This window comes from Bufo gargarizans, chromosome 9 (assembly GCF_014858855.1).
Source record: "Bufo gargarizans isolate SCDJY-AF-19 chromosome 9, ASM1485885v1, whole genome shotgun sequence".
In the NCBI taxonomy this organism is placed as follows: Eukaryota; Metazoa; Chordata; class Amphibia; order Anura; family Bufonidae; genus Bufo; species Bufo gargarizans.
This window is the reverse complement of record NC_058088.1, coordinates 150316552-150334035: the sequence shown is the minus strand read 5'-3', so window position 1 is coordinate 150334035 and position 17484 is coordinate 150316552. Positions and strand designations below refer to the sequence as shown.

The following is a 17484-nucleotide window of genomic DNA, read 5'->3' as shown; positions in this document are numbered from 1 at the left end:
ACAAGTCTACGTCAGTGTCCTTTTCAATGGGAGCAAATTTAAATTTTGCACTCACGTGTGATGCTGCTCCTTCTGCAGGAAAGTTGGGTGATGAGCTTCGGCTGGGTTGATGTATTCTGGCCATGCTCAGTTCATGCCGACGTTGGCTTTCTTCGCGCTCAGCCATGTACTGTAGGTACTTTACCGGGTCAGTGTCCATTAGTTTTTGGAGGGCCTGCTGCATCATAGGGTCTGTACAAATAGATAGTCTGGTACTGGCCGCTTCCGGGCGAGTACTTAAAGAAAAATTAGGATCCGTACTGAAATACTGCGCTGGGGGGCCAACAGGGCCCGCAGGATGTTCCCCCTCCGAGTAGTCAGGATTCTCAGTCTCCGGTTCCTCAGGACTTGAGTCAGATGGGCCGGTGTCTCCCGCAGTAGACACATCCAACAGCCGCAGTTGTTGGTTATCCCATCGGAACAAGTCTTTTATCAGGTCGGTCTTCGTCTTGCGACCGACTTCAATGCCCCGTTCTTGGCACAGATTTTCCAGATCTGCCAAAGCCATTTTCTTGTATTCCCCGGACATTTTCACGCCAAATAAAAGATAGATAAAGAAAACAAGATTTCTGGGAGGGTACTGGACTACACAGTCTCTCTGTACACACAGATAAATGTATTGCACTCAGCCACACCACCACCAAATTGGTTTGGTTCTGACAGAGGTAAATTAGTTAATCTCTGTTCAGATGTTCTAAACACATGCAAAAATGAATCCCAGTAGCTGCCTACCAATATGTGACGAACTGCGACCGCCGCGGCCACAATACGTCACGAAACCGTCACAGCGCCCCTAGTGGTCAATCCGAAGTTATGTAGCCTCTATGTAAGGCCTCATGCACACAACGGTCCGCAAAAGGGGGTTCCGTTGTTCCGTGATCCGTGTCCGTTTTTTCTTCCGTGTGTCTTCCTTGATTTTTGGAGGATCACCAGACCAGAAAAGTGATTAAAAAAATCTAAGTCAAGTTTGCCTTGAAAATTATAGGAAAAAAAACGGACACGGATGACAATCTTGTGTGCCTCCGTGTTTTTTCACGGACCCATTGACTTGAATGGGTTCGCGAACTGTGGTCCGTTAAAAAAATAGGACAGGTCGTATTTTTTTGACGGACAGGAAACATGGATCACGGACGCGGATGACAAACAGTGCATTTTCCGAGTTTTATACGGACCCATTGAAAGTCAATAGGTCTGCAGAAAATCACGGAAAACGGAACAACGGACACGGATGCACACAACGGTCGTGTGCATGAGGCCTTACTTTGGTGCTTTGTTCTGCTGGCTATGGAATATGGTTTAAACTATGCTAGCTCCCTTGCTGACATAGTTTAAGACCATTTTCAACACCATAAACTGTCCATTCTGCCCTCTTTCTCATCCACGCCACCCCCTGCCCCCCTTTTCCTGCCACCTTGCAAAAGTGGACGCGAGTGGGGAAAAATTGCTAATTTGTGCGCAAATCCCCTTGTGGCAAAAAAGTGGCATACTTCACATAATAAATTACCCCCTTGGTCCCTCAAGAAGGCAATATTTATTTCCCATAACACCATCTGTGACGAACTGCGACCGCCGCGGCCACAATACGTCACGAAACCGTCACAGCGCCCCTAGTTGTCAATCCGCAAACAGGCCTCCCAGCCACTTTCAGCACACCGACAGTCTAACTTGAGTCCGTACAGTCGATAGGCTGAAAGCGCAGGGAGTGGACCTCCGACCGACCGCAAGTAAGCGTGCAACGAACCGCGACCGGAACTACACACAGGGTAGTTTAACTGCCACCACCTCACAATTTATGGGAGCGAGGAACCCACTATCTAGATAACACAACCGAGTAGCTTTCTCTTCGGAGAGGCTAGGGTAAGTTTTTGCAGTGTTTGAAAACAGGCATATGGCTAGAGAAATGACTTGGAGGTCATTTATTAGATATCTATATACAATACAAATTATCACGATGCACAGTAATTATAACACAATAATAAAGGAAAGTATAGTCCAATAAACAAAAGGGAGAAAAGAAAGAAAATACTTAGTTTCCGCAGAAAAGATGTCTGTTGGTGAAATAGTCCGTTGCAGGGGTAAAGTCCAAGAAGCCTTTGTCCAGTGTAATATGCCTACAGCCCACAGGTTCTCTGGCTGAGGCCCTCTTTAGGTGTTGTTAAAAGTGGAGAACTCCTTTAGCAGATCCTAGGTCTTTGTTATAAAGGCTCCCAGAATCAAGGCGGGGAATTGAGAGTCCGCCTGCTGGGCAGGCTGTATTCCTGAGGTGAATGTCAGTTCTGAAATATGGCATGTGCCATATCGTGGGATGTCTCTGCTGTACACAAGTAACAAGCAAATATTCACATTCCCCACAAAATATGGAGTTCAGGGATACCAAATATTACTATTATAACTGGTTCTATGATGGGGTAACATCATAACTTTACCTGGGTACATCTTAGAGTTATGTTTGTCCTATGTAAACGTCCAGTGAATTCTGAGTGACACGATGATGTAATTTTTACGTCCGTAAGATGCATGGGCTCTCTTAAAAAGGTAAAAATCATATCTCAGATTCATGTTGCAATCTGGGAAACCTTGGTGCCGGCCTGTCTGCCGCAAGCTAGCTTACAGACCCTGATAGCAGCGACACCAATCGGCTCCTCCCCCAGGTGCAGTCTTCACACCTAGCTGTGATATCTCTTCAGGAAGGGAAGTTCTTTTGTCAACCTAAGGAAACCAGCTGTAATTGCGTTATCTGCTAGGCATCTATTGACTGACTTGAACAAAAGGACTATGTTGTTCTCTGGGTACAACAGAAGGACAGAAGGAGATGCTCTGAATAATCAAATTGTAGGTTCTGGGGCCTAGGGAAATAATTACTGTTTAATAAGGCAGAGTAATATTGATAATATTGGGAGGACAGTTCAATATTCTCGCGGATCATCCGTGACACCATCTGTGTTTAAACATCATCTGCCCCTGATAAGGGACGATTTTTGGAAGCTTTGCATTATGAAAAAACGTAACACATGTGCCGGCGCTGTGTGTTTTTAAACACGTTGTATGTTAATGCCGTCAACTATGCCTTTAGTCATAGACATACAGTATATGTCAGTGTCAGGCCTCAAGCACACGACTGTTGTTTGGGTCTGCATCTGAGCCACCGTTTTGGCAGCTCGGATGCGGACCCATTCACTTCAATGGGGCCGCAAAAGATGCGGACAGCTCCTTTCCGTCTCCCCGCAAAAAAAATATAACATATCCTATTCTTGTCCGCGCTTTGCGGACAAGAATAGGCATTTATATTGCCGGCGCCTGTTCGGTTACGCAAATTGCGGAAAGCAACACGGGAGGCTTCTGTTTTTTTGTGGATAGGCGGATTGCGGACCACAAAAAACAGAACGGTCGTGTGCATGAGGCCTCACTCTGACATTATTTGCCATTGCTGTCAGTGTGTTCAAGAGCTTAGGGAGAGAAAATGCTAAACTTCTAGAGGGAGTTATATACCAATTATCAGGCGCAACTATGGTTCCTTTAAAATTGATTTGGGAATTAGGCAAACCTGAGAATAACTGCATCTCAAAAGGTTTACTCATCTCTAAGGCCGAGTACACACGAACGTGTGTAACCCGTGCTCGTGCTGCGGCCCGCAAGTAGCGTGCCGCAATGCACAATCGCCGGCCGTAGGTCAGCCGCATCGGATCGCGGACCCATTCACTTGAATAGGTCCGCGATCCGCTAAAAGATAGAACATGTCCTATATTTTTGCGGAACGGAGGTACGGGACGTAACCCCACGGAAGCACTCCGTAGTGCTTCTGAGGGGTCCCGTCCCGTGTGGCTCTTCCACGATTCCGGATTTGCGGACCCATTGAAGTGAATGGGTCTGCATCCGTGATGCGGAATGCACACGGAACTGTGGCCGTGTATTGCGGCCTGCGATTTGCGGGCCGCAATACGGCCACAGATCACACACGTTCGTGTGAACTAAGCCTAAGGGTGGGTTCACATCTGCGTTCTGGATTCCGTTATGTCTTTCCATTATAACATGGTTATACCGGAAAATAACAAAATTCATAAGACGAAAGGACGGATCCGTTATACTGCCCATAGACTTGTATTATGCCGGAATGCAAAATGGAAGCCTTTAAAAGGCATTCCGTCTTAATAGAAGTCTATGGGAATCATAACGGATCCATCCCGTTTCCGTTATGCAGAACGGAGAAAAAAGTTCTGTCGACAGGACTTTGTTTTCCGTCTTGCATAAAGGGAATCAGATGGATCCGTTATGATTCCCATAGACTTCTATGAAGACGGATCAAAACTGAATGCCTCTTAATGACTTCCGTTTTGACTTCCATCTTATGGATTCCATTATTTTCCGTTATAACCATGTTATAACGGAAAGCCAAAACGGAATCCAGAACGCAGATGTGAACCCACCCTAATGCTGATTTAACCTACTGTGTGTATATATATATATATATATATATATATATATGATAAGCATCAGGTATTTATGTGCTGCTAGGCAGTGTTATTATCTGCTTGTTGATAGTTTCTATCAAGGATTTTTTTTTTACTTTGCCTTGTGTAAAAATGAACTGAGACAACAACAGGAAACATGAAGCCGTTATAATGATGTCTAGTTTTTTACCTACTACTTACATTTGCCGACTATTTGTTTACCTTCACTGACTTTATTCGAACAGCTACAAAGATAACGTCAGCTGTCTTTTGCTCAATGAATATGTAAATTGCATTTGGCTCAAGTACCAGCACCACTATTTAAAGCAACTATGGACATTTCTATTGAAATCTAGGGTGCATGACACAGTGCACAGGTTGCAGTAAACGTAAGTGGATTGTCTCACAAAGACAACCATCCTTCCTTCTCCCTTCCTTCTTTTCTTTCTAGAAAAGACAGTGGTCCAGAAGTCTCGAGTCTGGCTGTGAACTGTGTAGCATTTCATGGCCATCCAGTTAAATAGAAGTCCATGTAATGCATTTTGGCAATTAGAGGTGTTAACGCTCTGGACGCCCATCTATGAAGTCCATATGCCTAAGGCCTTCTGCACATGAACCTAGATGTCCCGTTGCCGTATTGCGGACCGCATTTGCGGATCCGCAGTACATGGGCACTGTTCTGTATGCATTCCGCATCACGGATGCAGACGCATTCACTTCAATGAGTCAGCAAATCCGGAGATGCGGAATGGTGCAGAACGGAAGCATGGAACGGAACCCTACGGAAGCACTACGGAGTGCTTTCCTGGGGTTTCGTCCCTTACTTTCGTTCCGCAAAAAGATAGAACATGTCCGGAAAGTAAATGGGTCCGCGATCTGCTGCGGCTGCCCCACGGACAGTGTTCATGTGCAGGAGGCCTAATAGAGCAGATGGACAGAGGCTGTTGTAAAACAACCCCTGTAACTGCTGTTAATTTTTTATTTATTTTTTATGTGTAGGAACAGGGATAGGGAACATTTTTGTAATATACTTCAATTAGGGAAAACATTTATTTATGCTACAAAAATTGGGCTGAAATGTCCCTTAGCAGCGCTCTCTCAAATGAGCGTTCAAGAGTCATCCATCTTCCATCAGCATAGTACTGGGCCGACTAGGGAGACGGGTTGTGCTGGGAGCTGCCGGCCTCTGTCTGACCTGGTCCGACACAGCCTGGTGGGGACAGGGGCCTTATGTGTTTAAATTAAACACACATTTCCTTCTTGTTAAATTTAGACTTCAACACTATGTTTATGCTCACTGACCAGCGTGGCCCCTGCACTCCTGGCATGCTGACTAATGAACCAGCCATCGGGAGCGAATTTCCTAAAATTCACTCCGGTTTTGATCATGTCAATTTTGCTGTCAGGTCTGAATAAATTCTATCTGTAGATAGGCAATAGGTCATTATGCTAGGAGAACCCTTTTAATTATAATGTAGATTATGTACAATATGAGGAGGTTAAGATTTGGTAAATTTCATGCCAGGCATTTTATGCTTAAAGGGGTTAAAGGGTTTGTCTCACTTCAGTAAATGGCATTTATCATGCAGTTACAAGGCACTTACTAATGTATTGTGATTGCCCATATTTTCTCCTTTCCATCACATTATACACAGCACTAAGTGGTGGCCGTGCTTACACACTATAGGGAAAGGCTGGAAGTGCGCATAGGCCAACACCTTTACCTATAGTGTGCAAGCACGGCCACCGCTGCTGGATTACACGGTGGTAGTAACCACAGATACGTGCTGTGTATAATGTGATGGAGAAGAGTCAATATGGACAATCACAATACATTAGTAAGTACCTTGTATTAACTTTCTCTACATGATAAATGCCAATTGCTGAAGTGAGACAGCCCCTTTAACCCCTTTAAGTGTGCTACACTTAACCACCTCCGGACCGCCTAACGCAGATTCGCATTCCGGAGGTGGCAGGCTGGCGCACAGTCACGCATATATGCGTCATCTCGCGAGACGCGAGATTTCCTGTGAACGCGCGCACACAGGCGCGCGCGCTCACAGGAACGGAAGGTAAGCAAGTGGATCTCCAGCATGCCAGCGGCGATCGTTCGCTGGCAGGCTGGAGATCCGAATTTTTTAACCCCTAACAGGTATATTAGACGCTGTTTTCATAACAGCGTCTAATATACCTCCTACCTGGTCCTCTGGTGGTCCCTTTTGTTAGGATCGACCACCAGAGGACTCAGGTAGGTCAGTACAGTCGCACCAAACACCACACTACACTACACTACACTACACCCCCCCGTCACTTATTAACCCCTTATAAACCCCTGATCACCCATGATCACCCCATATAAACTCCCTGATCACCCCCCTGTCATTGATCACCGCCCTGTCATTGATCACCCCCTGTCAGGCTCCGTTCAGACGTCCGTATGATTTTTACGGATCCACGGATACATGGATCGGATCCGCAAAACGCATACGGACGTCTAAATGGAGCCTTACAGGGGGGTGATCAATGACAGGCGGGTGATCACCCATATACACTCCCTGATCACCCCCTGTCATTGATCACCCCCCTGTCATTGATCACCCCCCTGTAAGGCTCCATTCAGACGTCCGCATGATTTTTACGGATCCATGGATACATGGATCGGATCCGCAAAACACATGCGGACGTCTGAATGGAGCCTTACAGGGGGGTGATCACCCATATACACTCCCTGATCACCCCCTGTCAGTGATCACCCCCCTGTCAGGCTCCGTTCAGACGTCCGTATGATTTTTACGGATCCACGGATACATGGATCGGATCCGCAAAACGCATACGGACGTCTAAATGGAGCCTTACAGGGGGGTGATCAATGACAGGCGGGTGATCACCCATATACACTCCCTGATCACCCCCTGTCATTGATCACCCCCCTGTCATTGATCACCCCCCTGTAAGGCTCCATTCAGACGTCCGCATGATTTTTACGGATCCATGGATACATGGATCGGATCCGCAAAACACATGCGGACGTCTGAATGGAGCCTTACAGGGGGGTGATCACCCATATACACTCCCTGATCACCCCCCTGTCATTGATCACCCCCCTGTATGGCTCCATTCAGACGTCCGCATGATTTTTACGGATCCATGGATACATGGATCGGATCCGCAAAACACATGCGGACGTCTGAATGGAGCCTTACAGGGGGTGATCAATGACAGGCGGGTGATCACCCATATACACTCCCTGATCACCCCCCTGTCATTGATCACCCCCCTGTAAGGCTCCATTCAGACGTCCGCATGTGTTTTGTGGATCCGATCCATGTATCCATGGATCCGTAAAAATCATGCGGATGTCTGAATGGAGCCTTACAGGGGGGGTGATCAGTGACAGGGGGGTGATCACCCTGATCACCCCCTGTCATTGATAACCCCCCTGTAAGGCTCCATTCAGACGTCCGCATGTGTTTTGTGGATCCGATCCATGTATCCATGGATCCGTAAAAAATCATGCGGATGTCTGAATGGAGCCTTACAGGGGGGGTGATCAGTGACAGGGGGGTGATCACCCTGATCACCCTGATCACCCCCTGTCATTGATAACCCCCCTGTAAGGCTCCATTCAGACGTCCGCATGTGTTTTGTGGATCCGATCCATGTATCCATGGATCCGTAAAAAATCATGCGGATGTCTGAATGGAGCCTTACAGGGGGGGTGATCAGTGACAGGGGGGTGATCACCCTGATCACCCCCTGTCATTGATAACCCCCCTGTAAGGCTCCATTCAGACGTCCGCATGTGTTTTGCGGATCCGATCCATGGATCCGTAAAAATTATACGGACGTCTGAATGGAGCCTTACCAGGGGGGTGATCAATGACAGGGGGGTGATCCGGGAGTCTATATGGGTGATTACCCCCCTGTCATTGATCACCCCCCTGTCATTGATCACCCCCCTGTCATTGATCACCCCCCCCCCCCCTGTAAGGCTCCATTCAGACATTTTTTTTGGCACAAGTTAGCGGAAATTTTTTTTTTGTTTTTGTTTTTTCTTACTAAGTCTCATATTCTACTAACTTGTGTCAAAAAATAAAATCTCCCATGAACTCACCATACCCCTCACGGAATCCAAATGCATAAACATTTTTAGACATTTATATTCCAGACTTCTTCTCACGCTTTAGGGCCCCTAAAAAGCCAGGGCAGTATAAATACCCCACATGTGACCCCATTTCGGAAAGAAGACACCCCAAGGTATTCGCTGAGGGGCTTATTGAGTCCATGAAAGATTGAAATTTTTGTCCTAAGTTAGCGGAAAGTGAGACTTTGTGAGAAAAAAACCAAAAAAAATCAATTTCCGCTAACTTATGCAAAAAATAAAAAATTTCTAGGAACTCGCCAGGCCCCTCATTGAATACCTTGGGGTGTCTTCTTTCCAAAGTGGGGTCACATGTGGGGTATTTATACTGCCCTGGCTTTTTAGGGGCCCGAAAGTGTGAGAAGAAGTCTGGGATCCAAATGTCTAAAAATGCCCTCCTAAAAGGAATTTGGGCCCCTTTGCGCATCTAGGCTGCAAAAAAGTGTCACACATCTGGTATCGCCGTACTCAGGAGAAGTTGGGGAATGTGTTTTGGGGTGTCATTTTACATATACCCGTGCTGGGTGAGAAAAATATCTTGGTCAAATGCCAACTTTGTATAAAAAAATAGGAAAAGTTGTCTTTTGCCAAGATATTTCTCTCACCCAGCATGGTTATATGTAAAATGGCACCCCAAAACACATTCCCCAACTTCTCCTGAGTACGGCGATACCAGATGTGTGACACTTTTTTGCAGCCAAGGTGGGCAAAGGGCACATATTCCAAAGTGCACCTTTCAGATTTTGCAGGCCATTTTTTACAGATTTTGATTGCAAAGTACTTCTCACACATTTGGGCCCCTAAATTACCAGGGCAGTATAACTACGCCACAAGTGACCCCATTTTGGAAAGAAGACACCCCAAGGTATTCCGTGAGGGGCATGGCGAGTTCCTAGAATTTTTTATTTTTTGTCGCAAGTTAGTGGAATATGAGACTTTGTAAGGAAAAAAGAGAAAAAAAAAATCATCATTTTCCGCTAACTTGTGACAAAAAATAAAAAGTTCTATGAACTCACTATGCCCATCAGCGAATACCTTAGGGTGTCTACTTTCCGAAATGGGGTCATTTGTGGGGGTTTTCTACTGTTTGGGCATTGTAGAACCTCAGGAATCATGACAGGTGCTCAGAAAGTCAGAGCTGTTTCAAAAAGCGGAAATTCACATTTTTGTACCATAGTTTGTAAATGCTATAACTTTTACCCAAACCATATTTTTTTTGCCCAAACATTTTTTTTTTATCAAAGACATGTAGAACAATAAATTTGGCGAAAAATTTATATATGGATGTCGTTTTTTTAGCAAAATTTTACAGCTGAAAGTGAAAAATTTCATTTTTTGGCAAAAAAATCGTTACATTTTGATTAATAACAAAAAAAGTAAAAATGTCAGCAGCAATAAAATACCACCAAATGAAAGCTCCATTAGTGAGAAGAAAAGGAGGTAAAATTCATTTGGGTGGTAAGTTGCATGACCGAGCGATAAACGGTGAAAGGAGTGTAGTGCAGAAGTGTAAAAAGTGCTCTGGTCATGAAGGGGGTTTCACCTAGCGGGGCTGAGGTAGTTAATAGGGTTAGGCATACATTTCTTGGTGTGTGCATTGTGTGTTTCCTATGTGTGATTGGTGTGTGCTCTACATGTTCTATGTATTAGTGCTGTATGTGCAGCATGTGACATGTGTGTCAGTGGCATATGAGCCGTGTAAAGTGTCTTGTGTGCCACATGTGTCCAATGAGTGATTGGTGGGTGCTGCATGTGTCTTGTTTCTGACTTAAGTGCAGGATATCCATATATGTGTAAATTCTGCCACATGTATGTTTGTGCATTTTGCTGTGAATGTCTGCCATCATACTTCATCTTTAATATTTCTGTTATCACTGTAAGGGCTCATTATCATGACCGTTGGATGTTTTGCAGTCCGCAAAGTGCAGATCCGCAAAACATGGATACCGGGTGTGTTCATTCCACAGAACAGCCGGCCTCTAACAGAACAGTCCTATCCTTGTTTGTAATGCCGACAATAATAGGACATGTTCTATCATTTTGCAGAACGGTCATGTGGACATACAGACACGGAATGCACACGGAGTCAATATATATATATTTTTTTTGCGGCCCCATTGAAGTAAAGTGAACGGTACAGACATGGAAAAAAATAAGTTAGTGTGCAGGAGCCCTAAGGTGGGCCCCCAGAATCAATTACACTGGTGGGCCCTAAGTACCCCAGTCCGACACTGTATAGGGACAGTTATGTGTAGAAGTCTATATTTAATAAGGGGAGAAATGTATATTTAATTTAAATCTATCAGGCTCCTGTCCCCACCAGGCTGTGAGGGAGCAGGTCAGGCAGGTCAGGCAGAGGCCCGCAGCTCCCAGCACAGCCCGCCTCTTCAGATGTCCCTTAGCAACGCTCATTTGAAGGATCGCTGCTAAGGGACATTTCAGCCCAAGTTTTCTAGCATGCTGGAAATGGTGATTAAATATTTTTGGCGAGAATATCCATTAAAATATTTTTTTTCTGGACTAAAACATTAAATGGGTTGTCCCATCTGAATATTTATGGCATATCAATAGTATATGCCATAAATGTCCAATAGGGACAGGTCAAACCTCTAGTACGCGCTCCTGTTTATATGACTTTTGCACATTTCCACCACCCTTGCCACTTATATAAAAAGTGTGTAAGCCTGCAAGGGGGGGAGCGTACAGTTCTGGACATTCACAGAGGCACAGATGATATAAAGTTCACGTCACTTTTATTTAGGGTCCGATTTTAGGAGGGTTACATCAACACATGCTTTTTAGTGGAACCCAGGATTTCCAGTATTGCAGTAACAAATCACATAACAAAAGCCTTCCCGTCTGGGACTAACTACTAACACAAAGAGTTTGTCTCACCTAGGCTACAGCTGTTAGGCTGACGTTCACACAGCATGTAGTTGGCTCACTGGTCCTCAGTATTCACAGCACGGTGTGCTGTCGTTGCAGGCCTCTACCTAAGTGAGGCCACAGCACTCTGAATATAGTAACCTAACGAGGTTAACTGCCTTAAGGTGTTTCAGAGCATAACAACAAACTGAAGGAAAGGGAACTGTTGCTCCCTCTACCAACCTTAACACATATTCCACATAATCCAGGCCCCACGTATTTCCAGAAAGAATCCTGCCTAAACAACTAAGTTTGTTCAGGCCACAGCACTTACTGGATTACACTTACGTCACCCAGGTGAGAAATCTGGGTGAAATATACAGCCAGGTCCATAAATATTGGGACATCAACACAATTCTAACATTTGTGGCTCTACACACCACCACAATGGATTTGAATGAAACAAACAAGATGTGCTTTAACTGCAGACTGTCAGCTTTAATTTGAGGGCATTTACAACAAAATCAGGTGAACAGTGTAGGAATTACAGCAGTTTGCATATGTGCCAAAAGTAATGGGACAGAATAATAATCATAAATCAAACTTTTAACTTTTTAATACTTGGTTGCAAATCCTTTGCAGTCAATTACAGCCTGAAGTCTGGAACGCATAGACATCACCAGATGCTGGGTTTCATCCCTAGTGATGCTCTGCCAGGCCTCTACTGCAACTGTATTCAGTTCCTGCTTATTCTTGGGGCATTTCCCCTTCAGTTTTGTCTTCAGCAAGTGAAATGCATGCTCAATCGGATTCAGGTCAGGTGATTGACTTGGCCATTGCATAACATTCCACTTCTTTCCCTTGAAAAACTCTTTGGTTGCTTTTGCAGTATGCTTTGGGTCATTGTCCATCTGCACTGTGAAGCGCCGTCCAATAAGTTCTGAAGCATTTGGCTGAATATGAGCAGATAATATTGCCTGAAACACTTTAGAATTCATCCTGCTGCTTTTGTCAGCAGTCACATCATCAATAAATACAAGAGAGCCAGTTCCATTGGCAGCCATACATGCCCACGTCATGACACTACCACCACCATGCTTCACTAATGAGGTGGTATGCTTAGGATCATGAGCAGTTCCTTTCCCCATACTCTTCTCTTCCCATCACTCTGGTACAAGTTGATCTTGGTCTCATCTTCCATTGGATGTTGATCTAGAACTGTGAAGGCTTTTTTAGATGTCATTTGACAAACTCTAATCTGGCCTTCCTGTTTTTGAGGCTCACCAATGGTTTACATCTTGTGGTGAACCCTCTGTATTCACTCTGGTGAAGGCTTCTCTTCATTGTTGACTTGGACACACATACACCTACCTCCTGGAGAGTGTTCTTGATCTGGCCAACTGTTGTGAAGGGTGTTTCCTTCACCAGGGAAATAATTATTTGGTCATCCACCACAGTTGTTTTCCGTGGTCTTCCGGGTCTTTTGGTGTTGCTGAGCTCAACGGTGCATTCCTTCTTTTTAAGAATGTTCCAAACAGTTGTTTTGGCCACGCCTAATGTGTTTTTTCTATCTCTCTGATGGGTTTGTTTTGTTTTTTTCAGCCTAGTGATGGCTTGTTTCACTGATAGTGACAGCTCTCTGGGTCTCATCTTGAGAGTTGACAGCAACAGACTCCAAATGCAAATAGCACATTTGAAATGAACTCTGGATTTTTTATCTTCTTATTGTAATGGGGATAATGAGGGAATAACACACACCTGGCCATGGAACAGCTGAGAAAGCCAATTGTCCCATTACTTTTGGTCCCTTAACAAGTGGGAGGCACATATGCAAACTGTTGTAATTCCTACACCGTTCACCTGATTTGGATGTAAATACCCTCAAATTAAAGCTGACAGTCTGCAGTTAAAGCACATCTTGTTAGTTTCATTTCAAATCCATTGTGGTGGTGTATAGAGCCCAAAATGTTGCAAATGTGTTGATGTCCCAATATTTATGGACCTGACTGTACCTTCCTTCCACCAGTATTCCACCTGCATGACCACAAGTGGATGGGCGTTGGCAGGTCACCCTTGGCCTGACACATTTACTAATATGCGTGTACATTACACTTGAAGTCTATGCCAGCTCCCTTCTTATAGTAGATTTTGTTTTCTGGTGCACAGAACTCCTGAAGATGCGCCAAAATTACTACCTCTTAAGCAGGGTTTGCTGTGAAGACTGGTGTAAGAAACCATTGTTCAAATCATGTTTTTGCCATTCTTTAACGTATATGTTGGGAAAAAAACATACAAAAGCGTAGCACACAAAGCTTTTGTATTCTGCAGAGTGTGGGAAAAACGCATACTTTTTTTTTACAATGGAACTGGTGAACAGATGCCACTGTATGGTATCAGCCTGAGGCGTCCATTAACATATACATATCTTGTATACGTTAAATGGGTGGCAAAAATGTGATGTGAACCCAGCCTTAGAATCAAGGTTGGGTTTACAAAGCAAATGTCACCCATACAATATTATACGAACACCTCAAACCCTTTGCTCATATGCTTACTTACGTATACAAAGTAAACATTGAGCAACATGACATTTCTACTAACAGGGACTTTTTATAAATGAACCAAGAAAAAAGTGATCAACAAGTCAGATAAAGACAGATACTTTTTAATATCCACCTACTATATAACAAGCATAGTAACACAATGCACATGAAATGCTATTCAATAACATGATTTGAGACATCATATCCATCAGCCTTAAGAGTATCTTTGTGTTCCTTTCAGTCTTATTAGTTATTTTTTCATTTTAATTTTTAATCAATGGTTTTTACTCACCTCCAAAGTCTGGCCGCAGGCGGATGTCATATCCTTTCAACAACTTGTCCACTGTTTTCTTCACAACTGAGATATTCCCAGAAGGACTAAAGAAAGTACAGACAAAAAAAGTGAGTACAAGAAGCAACTAAACAAAATGTAAACGTATAGGTTAAATCTAGATGAGATTTGTTAGTTCTGATTTAATATGTTTTTGATTGGATTTCTTTCTCACCATGACAACAGAGTACAATCTGACTTACAAAAATATGGTGAATGTCCCCAGACAACTTGTAGCCTATTGCTAAGGAACATCCCAGCAGAATGTTAAAAAGCTGTCAGCAATTCAGTGAGACTAAATTTACAAATTCAATTGGCTATTCAGTTCAGATTATCCTAAACTCCATGTACTGTACAGGCCATGGATGGAAGTGTGATGTGATAATATGATGAAAATCAGCAAAATAATAGTCTATTGGTATACAAATTAACTGATGTGCTGGAAATTAAGATAGACTTTCAATTTTTTTTAAATAAGTAAGGATTACAAAACTGCAGTACATCATTGCTTGTGGGTACCAGTGTTCCATTCACTTTTAAATTATCTTGTTAATTTACTATAACAGAGTAGCATGGCATGTGGATGTCCTAATGGAAGATTCTCCTACTCAAGACCCCAGTTACTAACCAAAGCAAAACTGTAAGTACAAATTGGATGTGGATTTGCTGTGCCTACTGAACAGATTTAGTTTGGGGCTAATCCTAAGGACATTATTCTGGCAGCCCGGGGTCTTCATTTTTTAACCCATGTACAGGGATCTGGATTCCACTGCAGGGTGCTGCCTCTAGGAGCTGACTCTGTTCTGTAGACTGGTGATCCTTGGGGGTCAAGGGACACTGCTGTAAAAAAAATTGTGGTCGGACAAAACTATAGTCAGGGATAGACCAAGGTAGGGGCAGGCTGAGTATGCGCAATCCGATAAACAGTCTGAGGTCAAGGCAGGCAGCACAATACAAGAAACAGGCAAACGTTAAGTCAGGCAGCAAATATTCAAATCCAAAAACAGGTGAGGGTTGGTACATGGGCAGGCAAACAATATAACAGCACACCTTTGCAGGACACTAGAGAACTAGAACCTATTGGTCAGACACCATCCCACAGGAGAAGGTGCTCTAAATACCTAAGGTGACTGGTGAAGCAGAGAGAGGCTGTACAAGCCTCAGACTTCAAGAAGTAAGTGTCACTGTGCAGATGAGCACTGCAGCAGTTGTGCCCATTGCCTCCATATTAGTACCCCCTCTTACATCTTCTCTTTTTTGGTCTGGTCAGAGATTTTTTTTTTTTGAAGAACTTATCAAACTGGTGTAAAGTAGAACTGACTTAGTTACCCATAACAACTAATCAGATACCACCTTTCATTTTTGACAGCTACTTTGGAAAATGAAAGGTGGAATCTGATTGGTTGCTATGGGCAACTAAACCAGTTCAACTTTACACCAATTTGATAAATGACCCTATTAATGTTCATAGCAGGTTGCCAGTATCTCTTCTGTGAAGCAAAACCCTTGCAGTCTACCAAATAGTAGGTTCTCCTTCCAACTCTTTTTAAATCCAGGATGCTCAGAGACAGAGGATCTGGAGTAGCGACTGAGCACAAAGAGTGTGAGATGGGACACATGGCAAGAGTTGGGGATGCAAAGAGATGGTTGTAGTCACAACTTGTCTCAATATCTCAAATGAACCCAAGAAGCAAGGATCAAAATTGTAGGAGGGTACCTTCAAGTGAATATTCTAAGAGGATAGCCAGGCACTGTACCTGGGAGAGAGGTGTTGTGGCAATCTGCATCTTCGGTCTGCAGACCTTTTCTTAAAAACCAATGTCTTGGCCATGTAAGCTCTGTAGGAAACTCTTGAAAATGGCTGTAATGGGCAGTGGGTGTGTACCCACTGTACCAAGTAACCAGTTTGGCTTTCAGTTATCTCTAAGGACGTTATCCAGACATTCCCGTTTTTCACCCTTTAACACTTGTTCAGGGATCTGTTTTTCACTGCAGAGGAGCCAGCAGGTGACTACCTTTTGAGATAGTTCCGGTGTAGTTGGCAGCTGATCCACAGGGTGCAGAAACTACAGTGTGAAGCACTAAAGAGTCACAATATATTTTTAGTCAGGAGACATGCCAAGATAAGGACAGGAAGTGTATAAACATATCGAAAAAAAAAAGTCCAAAGTCAGGGCAGGCGGCGATGGGTCAATACAAGAAACAGGCTATGGTCAGAATCACAGTTAGTTGTCAGGCAGAAGTTTAGTATATGGGTAGTCAGACAGGATAACGCATCTTCACGGTATAATTACAGACTAGGAATCTAAAGCTCAGGCACCTGACCCTTTAAGCGCTTGAGAGTAGTGATGGACGAACATTGGCGAACGCGCAAACAAAAACCTCAAGTTCGCGGCGGGCCCCATTCGCTTTCATGGCAGGCAAACCTGAAAAACCTTCAGGTCATTATTGCAGCCACCAAATACTTGCAAGAAGTGCACAAATTGTCCTACAACATGGAGAGTTGTATGTATTTTAGTCAAGGGACATTTTTATACTTCTTAAAGGGAAATTGTCAAAAATGTGAACTGCTGGAGCCTAGGAAATTTCATTTTAGGCCATGGGAGTACAGGCCCCAAACATTAGGCATTCACCGTACAGAAAAAAATCAAGTGATTATGTGGATGGAGGTATATTAGACGGTCAATAGATATACATTTTACTGCAGGCCAGTAGACTACAGGCCCCAAAAACTATTCATTCACCGTACAGAAAAGAACAATTGATAATGTGGCTGGAGGTACATTAGGCGCTCACCTCATAACAATTTTACTGTTGGCCAGTTAGATTACAGGACCCAAAAATTATTCATTCACCGGACAGAAAACATCAAGTGATTATGTGGCTGGAGGTATTGGATATCAATTTTACTGCAGGCCAGTACAAATACATGTCAAATACAGATGTTTAAAGTAACAAAAAACATAAAATTGTATTAGAAACGTGGCTAAAGAAATCCCCCCTCTTGAAAAAAACCCAAATGATAATAGTTGAAAATTGTCACAGGTGTTGAATTCCTCCGAGGTCCCAAACATTAGGCATTCACCGGACAGAAAAGGTCTTTTTTATACCGCTTTA

The 17484-nt window shown here is 43.8% G+C and overlaps 1 protein-coding gene across 2 annotated transcripts in view; it reads right to left on the bottom strand.

The window, feature by feature from the left end:
• Positions 1-17484, bottom strand: part of LOC122946757 (gamma-aminobutyric acid receptor subunit beta-4-like) — a 454454-nt gene that overhangs the window by 325090 nt on the left and 111880 nt on the right. For both annotated transcript variants that reach the window (XM_044306553.1, XM_044306552.1), the window contains exon 3: positions 14329-14414. In XM_044306553.1, coding sequence (XP_044162488.1) covers positions 14329-14414 — 86 coding nt within the window. The remainder of the gene's footprint in view (positions 1-14328; positions 14415-17484) is intronic.